This window comes from Dendropsophus ebraccatus, chromosome 15 (assembly GCF_027789765.1).
Source record: "Dendropsophus ebraccatus isolate aDenEbr1 chromosome 15, aDenEbr1.pat, whole genome shotgun sequence".
In the NCBI taxonomy this organism is placed as follows: Eukaryota; Metazoa; Chordata; class Amphibia; order Anura; family Hylidae; genus Dendropsophus; species Dendropsophus ebraccatus.
Window position 1 is genome coordinate 54385510 of NC_091468.1, and position 17530 is coordinate 54403039.

Genomic DNA, 17530 nt, shown 5'->3' on the forward strand with positions numbered 1-17530 from the left:
TTAGCAAAGACCGTTTGGGGCCTACCCTTCTTGTGGAGTTTGTCAATGACTGCTTTCTGGACATCTGTGAAGTAAGCAGTCTTCCTCATCATTGTGCCGTCTGACCAGACTAAGGGGCATATTAGACGGGGCGATTATCGTTCAAAATATCGTTAGATCGATTTAAACAATAATCATTTTGTGTAATAGCAGGCAACGATTTAACGACCAACGAGAAATCGTTGATCATTTGATAGAATCTGGACCCATTTTCATCGTTGATCTTTCACAAATCATTTGAACATCATTTGGTGTAATAACACGTCGTTTGGTCGTTCTATGGTCTAAGGGCCCTATTACACAAAACGATAATCAGCCGAATGTGCCCTATCCGGCCGATTATCACTCTGTAATAAACACAACGATCAGCCGATGACAACGATCATCGGCTGATCGTTGATATAGGTTTGGACCTACAATTGTCAGGTACTGACCGCACATCGCTACGTGTAATAACGGCCAGCGGCTAACGATTTTCAAACTCTATACATTACCTATCCATGCTGCAGGGCTCCTCTTACGGTCTTCATCTCATTGGGTCCTGCACGCTGCAGCTCCAGAGTGGCCTGTCTGAGGTGACAGGCCGCTCGGCCACTCACTGGCCGGGACCGCCGCGGTAACGATGTCCATGCAGCCCTTGATTATTGGGGCGTGTAATAGGCCCAGTAAACGAGCGACGATCTAGCAGATCGGTGCTTGTTTACAGTTATTATCAGGCGCCCATCGGCCCGTGTAGGGTGAACGATTTAAGATAGTTTCTCGCAAACGGTCGCTTGAGATTGGTAATCGCCAAAAAAAATCGTCCGGTGTAATACAACCTTAAGGGACCATTTTAAACACTTAGGAAGCTATATCATATAGGAGGTTCACTTTTTGAATTGAATTACAAAAAAAAAAAAAATTAAAAAACTTTTTGAAGATATTCTAACTTAATGAGATGCACTTGTACATAAATACCTTTATATCCAAATGAACAGAACTTTGGATCACACGGACATTCTCCATTGTGTTACTTTCCTATGCTATTAGCCACTCCTATGATCTAGGTGGCTATAGTGACTGTCCAGCCGCTTTAAGTAAAAGGCAGAGAAGCATGTACTAGGGCATTTTTTAAACACTCAATCCAAATACAGTATGTTGTATTCCTGGCAAATAGCATTGACAATGTACAAAATATCTACAGTAATATGTATCAAACAGGTAGGTGTAAAATACCAACGAAATACATAGCGATCTTCAAAATTAAAGCTTTCAATCCTTACCTTTATTATTTTATAATTATATAGTAAGTATAATATATATATATATATATATATATATATATATATACACTATTTTATATATATATATATATTTTTTTTTAAACTGAAAATAAAAGGAAGCAGCCTATGATTGAATAACAAAATGTTGTGTATAAAACACAGAAATCAGCGTTTCCCTCTCATAAATTTTTTTGCCTCATTTAATAGCTCCTTCACATCTTCACTGTCTTTTTCCTCCGAATCTGGCATCCAGTCTGAATCTTCATCTGTGATGTCAAAATCCTCCTCCTCATCATCATCAATGAAGCTATCTTCAAGATCGTATTCATTTGGTTCACCATCATTATCACTGCCATCATCCAAAGCACTTCTTTTGGCTGAAAAACAATGAAAGCAGTGCTTTAATAATAAGACTTTATCTGTCTAAGTAATAGGCAGTGATAAGTACACAGCAACTGGAACCGATCACTCCATGGCCTAAGCAGTCACAAGCCGGTCCCCCTGAGTGTCAGCTGAGACCAGTGATTGGCTACAGTATACTATGCACAGTGTAGGGTGACATCACATGGGAACTTCTACAGGGGACTACAAAGCATTTCTGGTCTAGGACAAGGATACAAGGATGGGTGATCATAGGTGTCTTATATTTATCCTCTCAATCCCTGCACATCAGTGTGTCCAAAGCAGAGGATAATGACAGGCAGCTACCTGTGATTAACCCCTTAAACGCTGCAATCCCTTAAGCACCTAATTATACACCAAACCCTCAGGCACAAAGGCTTGGTGTTCAGAACCCCCTAACAACCCCCCCCCCCCCCCTCTTTATTAATTGTAAATTAAAATATAACTTTTAATAGTCTAGTAAAAATAAATGAATATGTGGAAAAAGTTTAAAAAATATACACATCCTATGCCAGATCAGGATAATATATATATATATATATATATATATATATATATATATATATATATATATGCAGTCACTTTGTAAGCAAGGGGTATATGCTATTTAAAACACAAAATCCCCCCTCTGTTAGTGTTTTAAATAGCGTATACCCTTTGCTTACAAAGTGACTGCTAGCTCAGCACTGCAGGCTGTGCAAGGTTTGAGGCAGGGTGATAGGAGTCATTCTCCTCCCGTATTACATATATATATATATATATATATATTATCCTGATTTGGCATACAATGCATGTATTTATGAAACTTTTTCCACTTCTTTATTTATTTTTACTAGAGTATTAAAGGTCATATTTTATTTTCCAATTAATAAAGGGGGGGATATAGGGGTTCTGCAGCCCAGGTCTTTGTGCCTGAGGGTTTGGTGTATAGTTAGTTGGGTGAGAGAAGTGTGTGTCGTATTAGGTTAAGCACCTGTCACTGATTGATTGGGTCCCGATCACTTGTACGGGCAGAGGTAAGACACTTATCTCCATCCTGTCGGATTGGCGTTCTGTAGATTGAGTCTGCTCTCAGGCAGACTCTATGCACAGATCGCCGATAGTGCTGATCTATGCTGTGCATAGCATAGATCAGTATATGCAATCTAATGATTGCATGGTCAACTGTAAAATAAAAAGAAAGTATAAAAAAAGTTTTAAAAAAGTTTTTTTAAAGTACAAAAAAACCCCTATACCCCCCCCCCCAAATAAAAGTTTAAAATATCTCCTTGCCCATTATAAAAAATAAAAATGTAAAAAAATAAAAATAAAAGAACAAACATATTACATCGTAGTGTGCAGAATCGTCCAATTTATTAAAATATAACAATATTGTACCCACACGGTGAACAAAATAAACGAAACAAAATACTATATAATCAGAAAAAAATAATAAAAAGCGATCAAAATTTTTCATTTACACCAATTTGATAATACTGAAAACTAGAGATCATAGTGCAAAAAATGACACCCCAACCAGCCCTGTAGGTGGAAAAATAAAAAGCGCTATGGCTCTTAGAAGGCGGGGAAGAACATTATGTTAATTTGACCTGGACATCCGGGCATCAATGACCTTGGTCATGAAGGGGTTAAAGAACCCCTCAACGCTTTCCTGAAAAACTCCATTATTATTATTTCATGGAAATGTAGGTGTTTACTAAGACAAAATAGTCAGGAGGGGGACCAGACAAATAGGAGAAGGAAGGGGGATAATATGAAAAAGAATTTCAGAAAATTATAGTAAATCGGCTATAATTTGTGGCTCAAACCCCAAACATATATAAGACGTCAGGATAATCCGCCTCAGGCATAAATGATTTTTAGAAGCTGTAATGAGGAACATTTTAGTATTAGAAATGCCAGCTTGGTACTTCATATTATGTTGATCCATGTACCTCCAACATGAAGGCAGGATTATAGGCAAGAGTCGGGAATCGCTTCAATAATAATCCTCCATAAATGTAATTTAGCTGGAGAAATGTGGCTCATAACATTGATAGATGGGCACGACGTTTGCATTCTTATTTTGCCTTTGCTTTAGAAATTCCCAAAGAATGTCGCCTAAACATGCTTCCTACGGTGTTAATGAGGGACCAAACCGCAAGAAAGATAGAGCCAAGCCCTGAAATCCTGCGATGATGTACAGTTTGATCTGATCATTGCTTTTCCTAAAGAGAAAAAATCTGCATCGCCCAAAGCAAAAAGTCTATTTATTGCTCAATGACGCATGTGTGAAATAGAAAAGATCATTAGAATAATGATAGAGATCAGTAACACTACAGGTTATTAATTTACAAATTGTCAAATATGTTAATGATACATCATTACTATGTTACTAGGCAGCATTTCGATTTTCTATGTACTTTTTCTATGATCATAAGAATATCAAATTATATTTTTTTAATCAAATAATAAAACCCCCTATTAAATGATAAATTGACTCTAAGATGCACTAAAATGCTTTTCTACAGACTTATATCAATTTATCGGCTTAATAGTTTTTATTCTATTTGTACTGTCCTGGCTTTAAAGAGGTTGTCCGGGGGAAAAAAATCACTTTTCCCCTATCTACAGGATGCACAGAGGAAAAGTAGGAGGGGTTGCGGGGAAGGTTTTCCCTGTACCTCCCACTGATCTCCATATCGGGCCCAGCTGGCTCTGTTATGAATAGAGCTGTGGGTCCAGCACACGATCCGCGGCTCTGTTTATTCTTATGAAGTGACGGAAAGAGCCAAGTACGCCGGAAGAGCATTGTACTTGGCTCTTTCGGTCAGTTCCATAGGAGTAAATAGAGTAGTGAATCGTGTGTCGGACCTATGGCTCTATTCATAAAGATATCAGGGGGTTACAAAGGTCAGACCCCGTGCGACCTGCACAGGATAGGGGAAAAGTGCCATTTTTCTGGACAACCTCTTTAAGGCTATGCTCCCACGCAGTATTTTTGCAACCAAAACCAGGAGTCGATTGAAAACACGGAAAGGCTATGTTCCCAAAATTGAGTAAGTAAAAAGAGAAAAGTCCTGCACGAAATCCATAAAAGACTTGTTCTTTATTATGTTGAATCCGTAGTACATAGGAAATATGTACACTCTAGACGCGTTTCAGCCGTCAGCCTTTGTCACAGCATAGTTTTAAAATCCACAAACATGGCATTAAGGGTTACAGCAAGGTGGAGTAAAGCGGGGAGGGGGGCAGAAAGAGGGATGGGGGATGGGAAGAAAGGGAGAAAAAGAGGGAGAGGGGAGAAAGACTGAGAAAGAAAAAAGAAGAAAAAGGGGGGGGGGAAGAAAAAAAAACTAAAAAATAAAGGGGGAAAGAAGTTTGTTTCTTTTCCCTCCCCTCCCCCTCTCCTTTTTCTTTTTTTTCTGCGGATCCCTGCCCTGTATACATATGGGCCGACAAACTTGCAGCAGGATGGACATCCCACTGTGAGTATGTCAGCAGCCAACCCATTAACCCCCCGCCGCCAGAGAGTATACTTCATCTGCTCACCGATCTGGCAAGTCGGAGCAAGAAATCCGCGGCGGATACGCCCAGTGTGTTTGTACCCTTTCTGTGTTTTCAATCATCCTTTGTTTTGCGACATGGAGAGAAAGGAGCTGCTGCACAGCACACCTATGGCTGATACTAATGCCACTAGGCTATGTTTAAAAACCAACACCAGGATGTTGGTATATAATTTGGTCAAACCATATTGCCCCATGTACCACGTGTCGGTCTCCTGGTCCACACGGGTCCCTACACTAACTCCACACTGTGGCGGTCAGCGACTGCCAACCCTGCAAAGCGTGCACATGCAGGGAAGGGAGGCCATGGAATGGCCCTGCAACCAAAATGTTACAGGACCAAGCCCAAAATGCCCCCCCCAAACCCAGCCGACACCACCGGCGGGGAAGGCTGACCCCAAACAACACAAGTACGAATGCAAAGCCATTCTATGGCCTCCCTTCCCTGCATGTGTACACATTGCAGGGTTGGCGGTCGCTGACCGACACAGTGTGGAGTTAACGTAGCGACCCGTGTGAACCAGAGGACCTGCACGTGGTACATAGAGCAATATGGTTTGATCAAATCATATACCAACTTCCTGGCGTTGGTTTTTAAACATAGCCTAGCGGCATTAGTATCAGCCATAGGTGTGGTGTGCAGCAGCTCCTTTCTCTCCATGTCGTATTTTATTTTTCTCCCTTTTCTGAGCAGTTGGCACTGCCCTTCATAGGACCCACATGACCCAAATTAGCAGGATACACCTGTGCTCACATGTCAGTACCTCCTATTTTTCCCATTCTATCTGCAGCAGTAATGGTAAGTGCAATACCATATTCATACTTGTGTTGTTTGGGGTTAGCCTTCTACGCCGGTGGTGCTGGCTGGATTTGGGGGGGGGGGGCATTTTGGGCTTGGTCCTGTGACATTTGGGTTGCAGGCCGTTCCATGGCCTCCCTTCCCTGCATGTGCACGCTGTGCAGGGTTGGCGGTTTCTGACCGACACAGTGTGGAGTTAGCGTAGGGACCCATGTGAACCAGGAGACCGGTACTTGGTACATGGGGCAATATGGTTTGAGCAAATTATATACCAACATCCTGGAGATGGTTTTTAACATATTTCATTAAACATGTTTCATTAAAGGGGTATTCCCCCCAAGAGCTAAAAAAATTTAATGCTCCCAAACCTAGCTGGCCTTACTCAGCAAGTCCCTCTGAGTATTTTGAGCTGTCTCCCATCTTTCTAGCTGCTGCCATTCCTGAGTTGCAAGTTTTTCTAAAAGCCGATCTATATCCAAGATAGGAAACTACATTTCCCATCATGCAATGCTTCTGCCTGATGATGGTGAAATAGCAGAGCTGAGACAATGAAGGAGATGACAGTGTAGCAGAGCTGAGATGGCCGTGTCGGTGTAGCAAAGCTGAGTTGGAAGTGACGGTGTAGCAGAACTCAGTTGGGGATGACAGTGTAGCAGAGCTGAGTTGGCGGTGACTGTGTAGCAGTGCTGAGTTGGCGGTGACTGTGTAGCAGAGCTGAGTTGGCGGTGACTGTGTAGCAGAGCTGAGTTGGCAGTGACTGTGTAGCAGAGCTGAGTTGGCAGTGACTGTGTAGCAGAGCTGAGTTGGCGGTTGTAACGCCCGGAGTAGTGGATCCACTGGACCGGCACCAGCGATGGCACAAACCTCACCAGGGAGCGGAGTCTAAGGGGCCGCTGGTTTTCACCAGAGCCCGCCGCAAGGCGGGATGGACTTGCTGCGGCAGGCGACCCCCAGGTCGCTACCCCTGGCTTGGTTGCTGGTGTCGGCAGGCGAGGCGTGGCAGGAGATGGCACAGGCAATAGTCTGCAGATGAGAGAGCACGTGACAGGCTGGACACGGGAACAGGTGGAGTGACAGGGGAACCGGAACCAGGAACAGGGACTTGGGACCAGGTAACGGACAGGACTCAGGAACAGGGACTTGGGACCAGGTAACGGACAGGACACAGGAACAACAGGGAGCTGGGCCAAACGCTATGGGAAGCATGTAGAGGCTCCAACCCAGGGAACAGGGCAAGCTGGGATTTATAGGGGAGTGATTAGGTGCAACTACCAATTAGGAGCGCACTGCCCCTTTAAATCTGAGACAGCCGGCGCGCGCGCGCCGGCCGGCACAGCGGGAGACAGGAGCGTGGAGAGGTGAGGCGCCCCCCAGGGCCGAGGTGATAGCAGCGCCGGGTCCCCGACTATGGACACCGGCTGCTGCATGGGGCAGGAAGCGGTCGCGGCGGCGGCCCGGAACGCGGGACGCCGCCGCGGCTGTGACAGCGGTGACTGTGTAGCAGAGCTGAGTTGGCGGTGACGGCGTAGCAGAGCTGAGTTGGGGGGACGGTGTAGCAGAGCTGATTTGGGGGGGACGGTGTAGCAGAGCTGAGTTGGGATAACGGTGTAGCAGAGCTGAGTTGGCGGTGACGGTGTAGCAGAGCTGAGTTGGCGGTGACGGTGTAGCAGAGCTGAGTTGGCGGTGACGGTGTAGCAAAGCTGAGTTGGCGATGACGGAGTAGCAGAGCTGAGTTGGGGGAAAGGTGTAGCAGAGCTGAGTTGGGGATGCCGATGTAGCAGAGCTGAGTTGGCGGTGACTTGGGCGATTGCGAGGGGCGGGTCTTGCAGCGGTGGGGGGGAGATTGCCGCGGGTGATCACGTGGGGGGGGGGGGGTCGTTGATCGTGGGGAGGGTCGTTGATCGTGGGGAGGGGGGGGGGCTGCTAGTGTCGCGGGTGAGTGAGAGATGCCACGGGTGATGGGGGGGCGGTCGGTTGTGGGGCGGGGGGGGCTGTGTGCTGCGGGTGAGTGCTAGACAGTGCGCCGGGAGGCTCTGGACACAGGGGGTGAGCTCTGGGCTGGGGGTGACCGGGTGGCTGCTGTTAGAGAGGGAGACAGTAACAGTTGCGCTGATGACTGTCTCCCTCTCTAACAGCAGCCACCCCATCAGTGTTCAGTCACTTCACTGTGCTGGGACTGAGGACGCGTGATGCCGTCTCGGTATGTGCGGGCCAGGAGCAGGGAGCCATGTCGGGTTGGACTGAGGTCTGATGATTCTATGCAATCCATGGGGGTGAATGCAGCTGGATAACAGCAAAACTGTGCAGAATCCATAATAACTTTATATGGGAAAGATGGAAAGCTACGGGTGGGCAGCGTATTAATGCAAAAATAATTTTGGGGGGAATACCCCTTTAAAGGGGGGAGTCAAGTACTTATCAGCTGATGTATGTCCTGCCGGAAGTGGTTTATTCTTTCCAGTCTAGGGAGAAGGAGAGGTTTTCTATGGGGATTTGTAACTGCTCTGGACAGTCCATGTCACAGACAGACGTGGCAGCAGAGAGCACTGTTAGACTGGAAAGAATACACCACTTCCTGCAGGACATACAGCAGATGATAAGAATTGTTTTTTTTTTTGCTGGACTACCCCTTTAAAGTATGCACACACACACCCCTTTTTGCATGGAAGATATATATTTTATTATGTTATAAAGTACCTGACATAAAGCACGCTGACCTGATCGGCATGAAATTCCTTCTGTCACTGGAAGTTAGGATACCCAAGCACACGACCACACTGGGCCGTTAATGCACGTGACCCCCATTCTGATACAGTTTGGCTTGGGCACAGTAACGATCCACAGTGGTCATATCTTTGAATACTTGAACATCTGGCAGAATGGATTTCACACTGATCGGGTCAGCACGCTTCATGACAATTACACTTTTCATCTTTGTTTCATAAACTATATGACTGGCGCCAACTCTAAAAAGGCAAATAAAACTACTACAATTCAAAGGTTATAGTAAGACAGTACCTTTTTTAGGATTCCTTTTCCTTAGCTTTCTCCCTGAAAAAAAAAAAATACAAAAAAAAATTATGACAGACTATTTTTTTTTAGCTTTTATTTATCACAGTGTTCTATTTATCACAGTTGTAATACGATGTGCAGCCAAAAAACTGAGGAATAGAGTGTAAAAATCACATATGATAAGACAAACCAGTTTATATGCGGAGTATTCCAAAATGTGGAGTGCAGAGACCCTAACATGATTTGTGCAAAAAAAAGGTTAAAAGGGGCTGTCCAACAAAAATCTTTTTCTTTCAAATCAAATAGTTTTAGAAATTTATATAGCTTTGTAATTTACTTCTACTTAAAACTCTCAAGTCTGCCCATACTTATTAGCTACTATATGTCCTGCAGGAAGTGTTGTTTTATTTTCAGTCCCCACAGAAAACCTCTCCTGCTCTGGACAGTTCCTGTCTCAGCCAGAGATGTCAGCAGAGAGCACTGTGTCAGACAGACATTTTCTGCATGACATACAGCAGCTGATAAGTATGTGAAGACTTAAGATTTTTGAATCTATATAACTTTCTGACACCAGTTGATTTGAAAGAAAAAAGATTTTCACTGGATAACCCCTTTAAGTGCAGTCAAGCCTACTACCAAGTCTTTGACAGCCATTTGACATTAGTGATACCCCATAGAAGAGTTCTGTTGGGGGTTGTCCGAACAAAACAGCCAATTACTTTTATTTTTTGCAAAACAATTATGTGTCGGTTTGCTTCTTTACCTAAATATTTTTAAGCTACCATCTGTGTCAAAATATCCTTTTATTAAGGCGATTATCTTGTTGTCTTATACGATCTGTCATCCTTTTCTTGAGTTCTTTGTAGGCAATTTTCAAGGTTAAAATACTGTTTCAGAAATAGTTTTCCACCATAAAAGATAAAATTAGACAGTCCCTCGTAACAGGATGACATTACCAATCGACAAAAGTGTTGCATTTATCTCTAAACTGACAACTCAAAATTGCCTTTCTGAATATTGTCTGTATTTATTCCTAGGGATGGAACTGTATGGCAGTATGACGTATACACAGAAATATAAACACCCATGGTACAAAGTGTAAATCCCTATGATAAAGTCAATGTAAATGTGGAATTAAAAAGGAGATGATGAAACAGTATAGTTTAAAGCGACTCTGTGCCCACAATCTGCCCCCTCCAAACTGCTTATACCGTCAGATAGCTCTTTTTAATCCAAGATCTGTCCTGGGGTCCATTCAGCAGGTGATGCTGTTATTGTCCTAAAAAACTACTTTAAGGGTGCCTTCACACCTACCGGATCCGCAGCGGATCTCACCCTGCGGATTGGCAGCGAGATCTGCTGCGGATCCAGCCCCATTTATCACTATAGAGCACATACTCACAGCGGGATTAACATCCCGTTGTGAGTACGTGCTTTAACCCCCTGCTGCCCCCAACGCAGCCCTGCCGCCTGCATCAGCCCTGGCGCCCCCATCAGCCCGCAGCCCCGCCACCCATCGCCCACATCAGCCCGCATCCTGCAGTCCACTGCCGAGAGCATACATTACCTGCTCGGCGGCGCGGCTGCAGTGAGGCTCCCGGCTCCGTTCTCACTCAGCACTGATCGGCTGAGTGGGACCGGAGCCGGGTGCCTCACTGCAGCCGCGCCGCCGAGCAGGTAATGTATGCTCTCGGCGGCGGGCTGCAGGATGCGAGCTGTAGGGGGCTGCAGGATGCGAGCTGTAGGGGGCTGCGGGCTGATGGGGGCGACGGGCGGCGGGCTGATGGGGGCGCCGGGGCTGATGCAGACGGCGGGGCTGCGTTGCGGGCAGCAGGGGGTTAAAGCACGTACTCACAGCGAGTATGTGCTCTGTAGTGATGAATGGGGCTGAATCTGCAGTGGATCTTGCTGCCAATCCGCAGCGTGAGATCCGCTGCGGATCCGGTAGGTGTGAAGGCACCCTTAAACTTGCAGCCCTGTGTCAAATTGGCGTGGTCCAGAGTGTAAATACCCTAGGCCTGTGACCCCTCTCTGTCCTCTTCACCATTAGGAATGCCCCTGGGCAGGATTTCTCCTGTTCATCACTTGTCTAAAAACTGTACAGGTGCTGGATCCTTAAGGCCTATGTGCAGTGTTCGGACAGGTGATGACCAGGAGAAATCCTGCCCCATCCCTGCTGATGAAGAAGGCAGAGAGGAAGGGTGGAGGGGCGGTGCACGCCTAGGGCACAAACACTCTAGGCCACGCCAAATTGACAAGGGCTGCAAGTTTAAAAGTTATTTTTTCACGTGTCAAACGTACCCTAGGAAAGATCTTGGATTAAAAGTAGCTATCTGAAGGTACAAGCGGTTTGGAGGGGGCAGACAATACCGCAGCTTAACTTTCTGCTTAGAAACAGCTGACACATTTGAAGTTGATAATACACGATGACCATGATTTAAAGTGCGTTATGCAAGTGAAATGCATCTGTTTTTCTAAGAGAAATGTTATGCTGCTGCATTGTCTGCTTTCAATATTTCTACAACAAAGGTCGGATTTTAAGTGCTGCCAGTTCAAATACTGTGTTCTCATCAAGGGTGCACAGAAGGTTGACATGTTGATGTATGTGGCCATGAGGGGATAAAGGGGAAAGACTTCATTTTATGTCTCTTAACTCGTTGGCACAGCTGTGTTTATTCTTTTTAATATTATGCTGGAAAATAACTACATTCAGTCTGCAGATGTATATTGTCCATGCTTCTTGTAAGCAAGTGAAAAAAAAGTAAGTAATCCCAAAGACATTCACTGATATGGGTTTCATGAGTATGTCTATGATCATTACAACATGCTTGGGGTCATTATGCAGTAATTCTTTTGGGTGTTGATGCCTTAAAGGACAACTCCAGCCAAAAGTATTTTTGAATATGTCATTACTCATGGAAGTTAGACAAACTCCTAATGTACATTAATTATGGGAAATGTACATATACTGCTATTTTCATTAATTTAGTAGATCAGGGAGTCTTCAAACTCTCTGAAAAACTGACGTCACGAATCAGGAGTAATTCCTATGGAGTGTCCAGCAGGAGGCGCAGTATATGTAGAAGTCTATGGCACTGTATTGCAGTATATGGAAGAGTATGTAATGTAAAAACTACCCTTTATTGATGGACTATGTTTATGGAATAATTTGGGGAACAAGAACAATTGCTCTCCAAATGGAGAGCACTGAGCAGGGAGGGAGAGAGGTGCTGGTGCATCTAACTACCTCCTCCCTCCCTCCCTGGTGCAGTGGGACAGATAGACACTACTACTCCTCCCATCATCTGCTCATAGTATGAGCAGATGATGGGATAGTAGTACCAGGGAGATACCCCATCACCGAGCCCCCTCCCCTCCTCAGCCGACATACCACCCCATCCACCCCACCTCCCCAGCAGCCGCCACCCCTGCACAGCTGCCGCCAGTAACCTCCCCCATAGTAACAGATCTGGTCCCCTCCCCGAACAGTTTATAAATTAAACAGGTAGGAGACACCATTCTGAGCTCTTCACATAACCAACATTGCTTGGCACTATTCCCATTGTCCTGTGCATAATGGCCAACCATATCCTTGTAGTAACCAGTGATTCTCGATCACCTAACCTATGCAGATTTCCTGACATTTCCTGACTTTTTCTGTGTGCCTAACTCTGGATAACCTCATTCCATACAATCATGTGTTGTTGGTCACCCTTACCTGGTGGTTTAGTGTGCTTGTATTCCAGCTTGTGCTGTGGATTTTTCCTGAAACATAAAACATTTACATACATGATATAACACCAATCCTCACCATTTGCTATTATTAAGACTTTAAAGCTCAGTAAATCAGTAACTTAAAGTTGGTTGGGTAGGACACTTTTTAGGTACATGGCCTGAGAAGGGGTGAATGAAAAACCTAGCATGCACTTACCTACCTGGCTTCTGCACTGCAACCGGCATTATGCAGCTGTGACGCTTTTCAGTTCAGGCTTGTGACAATGTAGACCCACCGCCGCTCCCAACTGGTTGGGTGGGCATGTGATGTCACAACCCTGAATGCTCCGCAAAGAGGGGAGGAGAAGATGCATAATAAAAGGGGAATAAACCTGAAAATGTCCTGTCTGGACAATCCCTGTGTGTGTTTGCTATGTGTATAACTAATCCAGCATGTATTGGGAGTAACTATTGCGCTTCTGTAGATGCAGAAATTCATGAAACAGCTAAAAGTGAACAATATCCATCTACACACCAGAAACCAATTGAAACATGTTGCGTGATAAGCTTTAATATGTGCTTTTTCTTCTGACAGAAATTTATTACGGTATCCAGAGCCATAAATGTAGGCCTCTCTTGGGAAAAAATGTACGTGCCTGTGTTGTAGCACAGTATATGCAGAACAACATTTTAATTATTTTTATTAGGAAAATTCTAAGAATTAACAAGAAAAACATTTCTTCTTTCCCAAACCTCCAAATCATAAAAAAAATAACTTCATGATAAATCCTCCCTCTGTATTATACAGAACGCTTCCTCCTCAGGACATGGCACATCTTATTTCCTCCTCTCGACTTTTAGCAGCATTGCTTTAAGAACAGCAAGAAATAAATCTATCTATTAGTCTCCTATCTATGATCTATCTATGATCTTTGCTATAGTGCTGGATGCCGTATTTCATAGACATCTAATATGTACTTTGACATTGATTGGTCCTGACATATACCGTAGTTTGTAAAGGGACTGAAAATTTGCTTAAGGGCCCTATTCCACCAAATCGTTGATCGCTTTATAAGACCTGGACCTATTTTTATCGTTGCTCGTTCGCAAATCGTTCGCATTGAATAAGACATCGTTCGGTTGTTCGCAATAGATACGAACGCAATAGCGAATAAATAGCGAAGAAAAAACGATCGCAATTACGATCATAAGTAACGATTATCGTTCCATGGAAATGAGTAAACGTTTTCAGGTCTTTCGCAATAGTGGTCGTTTGAGATCGTTAATCGTTAACGATTGTGCAAACGATAATCGTCCGGTGGAATAGGGCCCTGACTGTTGTATCCAAAGAGCTGTGGTCAGCGAATCCTACTGTGGGCATCTTTGAAGATGACTGTATATAGTGTAATAAGACCTAATGAAGATGATAAGTCCAAAAGGCAACAATAAAGGATTTCCTTCCCAAAAGCTGTAATTCCGTAGAGAAGACACCTACAGGTGGTTGTAGAAGGGTCCTATGTATTATCAGAAAATGTAATATCATGTGTCAATGTTAAACAGATTTTTTTAATAATTTCTGGAGATGTTTTTCCTTTCTCAATTTCCATTTTACTATCTATATTATAAAATAATTCTGACCCCTAGGCCTAATAATAAGTTGACACTTGCTGTTTTGTAGAGATCCAGCAGTGTGTTCCTTATCATCACAGACCGTGAAAGATGACATCAGGGTATAGATCACACACTATTAACAATAGCTGGGGTTCACAGTTCAGCTAATGCTCCCATGTGAATTGATGTGCACAGGTCACATGTTTCAGTATCCAGTTTAAATCAGTAAAAAAAAAATATGTTTTCACACACGATTAAACAAAAATGATTCAAGGTTAACCCTAATGATAATAAAAACAGGGATATACAAATACCTCCGTATAGCAGCTGCAACTGCAAAAGAAAGAACCCACTTAACATATAAAAACACAAAAAACACTATGGGCATAGTTTCTTAAAAAAAAATAGAACTATTTTATTGCCACAATACATCAATAGACATGATTCTAAAAAAAACACAGAGATGCTAAAAAATTATCACAAATTACAAATAAAACAATAGCATCCAAGCACTAATATTTAGTCTGAGCTTTGTAATAAACTGCAATTAGAGATGGTCCGAACTGAGTTCGGTTCGGGTTCGTACGAACCCGAACCCTCGGTAATGATTCCCGCTGTCTGTCCGCTCCGTGGAGCGAGCGGATCCAGCCGGAGGACCGCCTGGAAAACTGGGATACAGCCATAGCCATAGGCTGTATCCCAGTTTTCCAGGTGTTTCTCCCGCTGGATCCGTCAGCTCCACGGAGCGGGCAGACAGTGGGAATCTACTGCCGAGCGTTCGGGTTCATACGAACCCGAACTTCGTCAGGTTCGGACCATCCCTAACTGCAATAATAGCTAGTAACCCTAGATATGACTATTCAACTGTCACCCCACTGGTTAAACAGAGTCACACATTGAGTTCTCACACAACAAATCTTACTTCAGAAGATTTGTGATTTTGTCAATTTTTTTTTAGCATTTCTGTTTTTATTATCATGTCTATTGATGAAATGTGTTAATAAAATAGTACTCTTTTTTTTTTTTTTTTAAGAATCTATGCCCATAGTGTTTTTTGTGTTTTTACTGGTTTCACATACGGCAGTTTTTGTACCAAAATCAGAAGTGGCTCCAATGGGAAAGAGAAGTATAAGTCCTCCTCAAGAGAACCAAGAGGAGAAGTCCGGTGATTTAAAAAAAAAATGATCAGCATCACTTCTTACCTCTCCCCATGCCTGTAAAGCACATTGTCACAGGCTCCGGAACCCCTTCCTGAAGGCATTTTTCCAATGTCCTCATGACTTTGGGGAAAATACCCAACCTGGCCCATGGATTGCCCGATCAGCCAATCAGTGACTGCAGCGATGTCCCGCCCCAGTGAATTACTGGCTGAATGGGCAGTCCATCAACCGCGTCATGACATTGCAGCTAAAAAGGCCCCGTAGTGGTGAGACAGCGCTGTAAAGGCATGGGCATAGGTGAGTAGTGATTATTTATTATGCTCCCCTCTGCCCCTGCCGGCTGACAAATCTTTTTAAATCACCAAACTTCTCTTTTAACTATTGTGAACTAATTTTCTCCGATTGTCCTTTAACAGAAAGGTGGGTCAATTTATGTTTTTCCTTTACATCACGTAGGATCATGAACCCTATTATTAATGATTCAACACAAATTACTGTGTAGGCAGTCGCCGAACAAATGTGAACAAATGTCATGAGCTGATGATTCTAGGAAATTAGCCAAAAATAATAATAATTATGTAGACTTTAAACCTCTTAAAAGTCCTTCATAGAGCCCTTCACCAAGCACAGGTCAGTGATTAATATACTTTACAAAGTCAAATGGAAGCGGACTAAAAATAATAATAAAATATGCCGCTCCACGCACAGCCATTAATTATAATCACATGTCCCTGCAAGATGTAGCTTGGTAGCCAAGCCGCTGAATGGCAACAAGCTCGAATCTAGGATACTGAAGTATGTGATTTAAAAAGAAGGCTGTAAAATTCACAGCACATACCCAATAAATTCACTCCTGGCTCATGGATAAAGCCAACACGTTATCCGTGCCCTGACAAAAATGGGTTTGGTGAGGCGCAACAAATCAGATGTACAATACTAAGAAAAAGGCCAAAACTGTAATTTGTGACAGCTGCGTAATAACATAACAGCTTTGCCGGGGTTTATCAAATTGGTCTTTTCAAATGCATTGTGCTAGTCGGTGCCTGGGATCCATATGATTGCTCCGCTGCTGTCTTAACTTACCTCCAAGCAAATAGGTCTCAAAAAGCAATTAATCGGGAGGCGAGAGCAACAAAGTAGCCGTGACATCTGTGTCTGGTTTGGTCTTTCTTTTACGAAATAATTTGAAGGATAAAAAGAAATGTGATGTATTTTAAAATGTTAGAAATTCTATAAAATTTGAGATATTATCACAATTCATTAAATGATTATCTATGTCATTTCACATTTTTAGGGTAAATTCACACGGGCGTCTCGCATTAAAAAAAACGCAGCTAATCCGCAGCTAATCCGCAATACATTTATTATTCTTATTATAATTAATACGTGTATTGCGGATTAGGTGCGGATTAGGTGCGGATTAGCTGCGGTTTTTTTATGCGAGACGCCCGTGTGAATTTACCCTTAAAGCTATGGGCTATATTCCCAAAACCTCTATTTTTAGCTGTTTCACAGCATTTTTTTGGGGGGGGACTGTCGTCATTTCAGTTCCAAAAAGTAGCTGTTTTCTACAAATCACGGCTGTAATTCATATAAATGGCTATCTTTTGGCGCCAAAATGACGGCTATATAAAAAAGGCAGCAAAATGGCAAAAAAAGACGTTGTGAGGACATAGCCATACACTAAAGATTGCTTCGATGCATCTGAAATAAGGCAGAATATCTACAGTCCTGCCTATAGCTCTTACCTGCCTACAGACTACAAACAAACCCTGTTTAAGGTATATACAGTAACTCTGAATACAGGGCTTGGCTTAGAAGCTGCAGAAACACACCAGCAGGATACTTAAAAGTAACACTTTTTTGCATTCTGACTTCTCTAGGTGTAAAGGGTAAATTTGGCACTTTTCATACCTTATTTTATATCATACGTCATGGCCCTTGTTCCAGTAAAAAGTGATCTTTTATCATCTGTGTATTGTGCTA

General features: G+C 43.4%; 1 protein-coding gene across 1 annotated transcript in view; it reads right to left on the reverse strand.

Annotated features, from left to right (window-relative positions):
- Positions 1-1379: 1379 nt before the first annotated feature.
- The window catches only part of APLF (aprataxin and PNKP like factor), a 112212-nt gene continuing 96061 nt past the window's right edge, over positions 1380-17530 (reverse strand). Inside the window, exons 9-11 of the mRNA XM_069955103.1 lie at positions 12778-12824; positions 9066-9098; positions 1380-1678 (exon numbers count right to left, since the gene is read on the reverse strand). Of these exons, the coding sequence (XP_069811204.1) occupies positions 1467-1678; positions 9066-9098; positions 12778-12824 (292 nt within the window). The 3' untranslated portion in view covers positions 1380-1466. The remainder of the gene's footprint in view (positions 1679-9065; positions 9099-12777; positions 12825-17530) is intronic.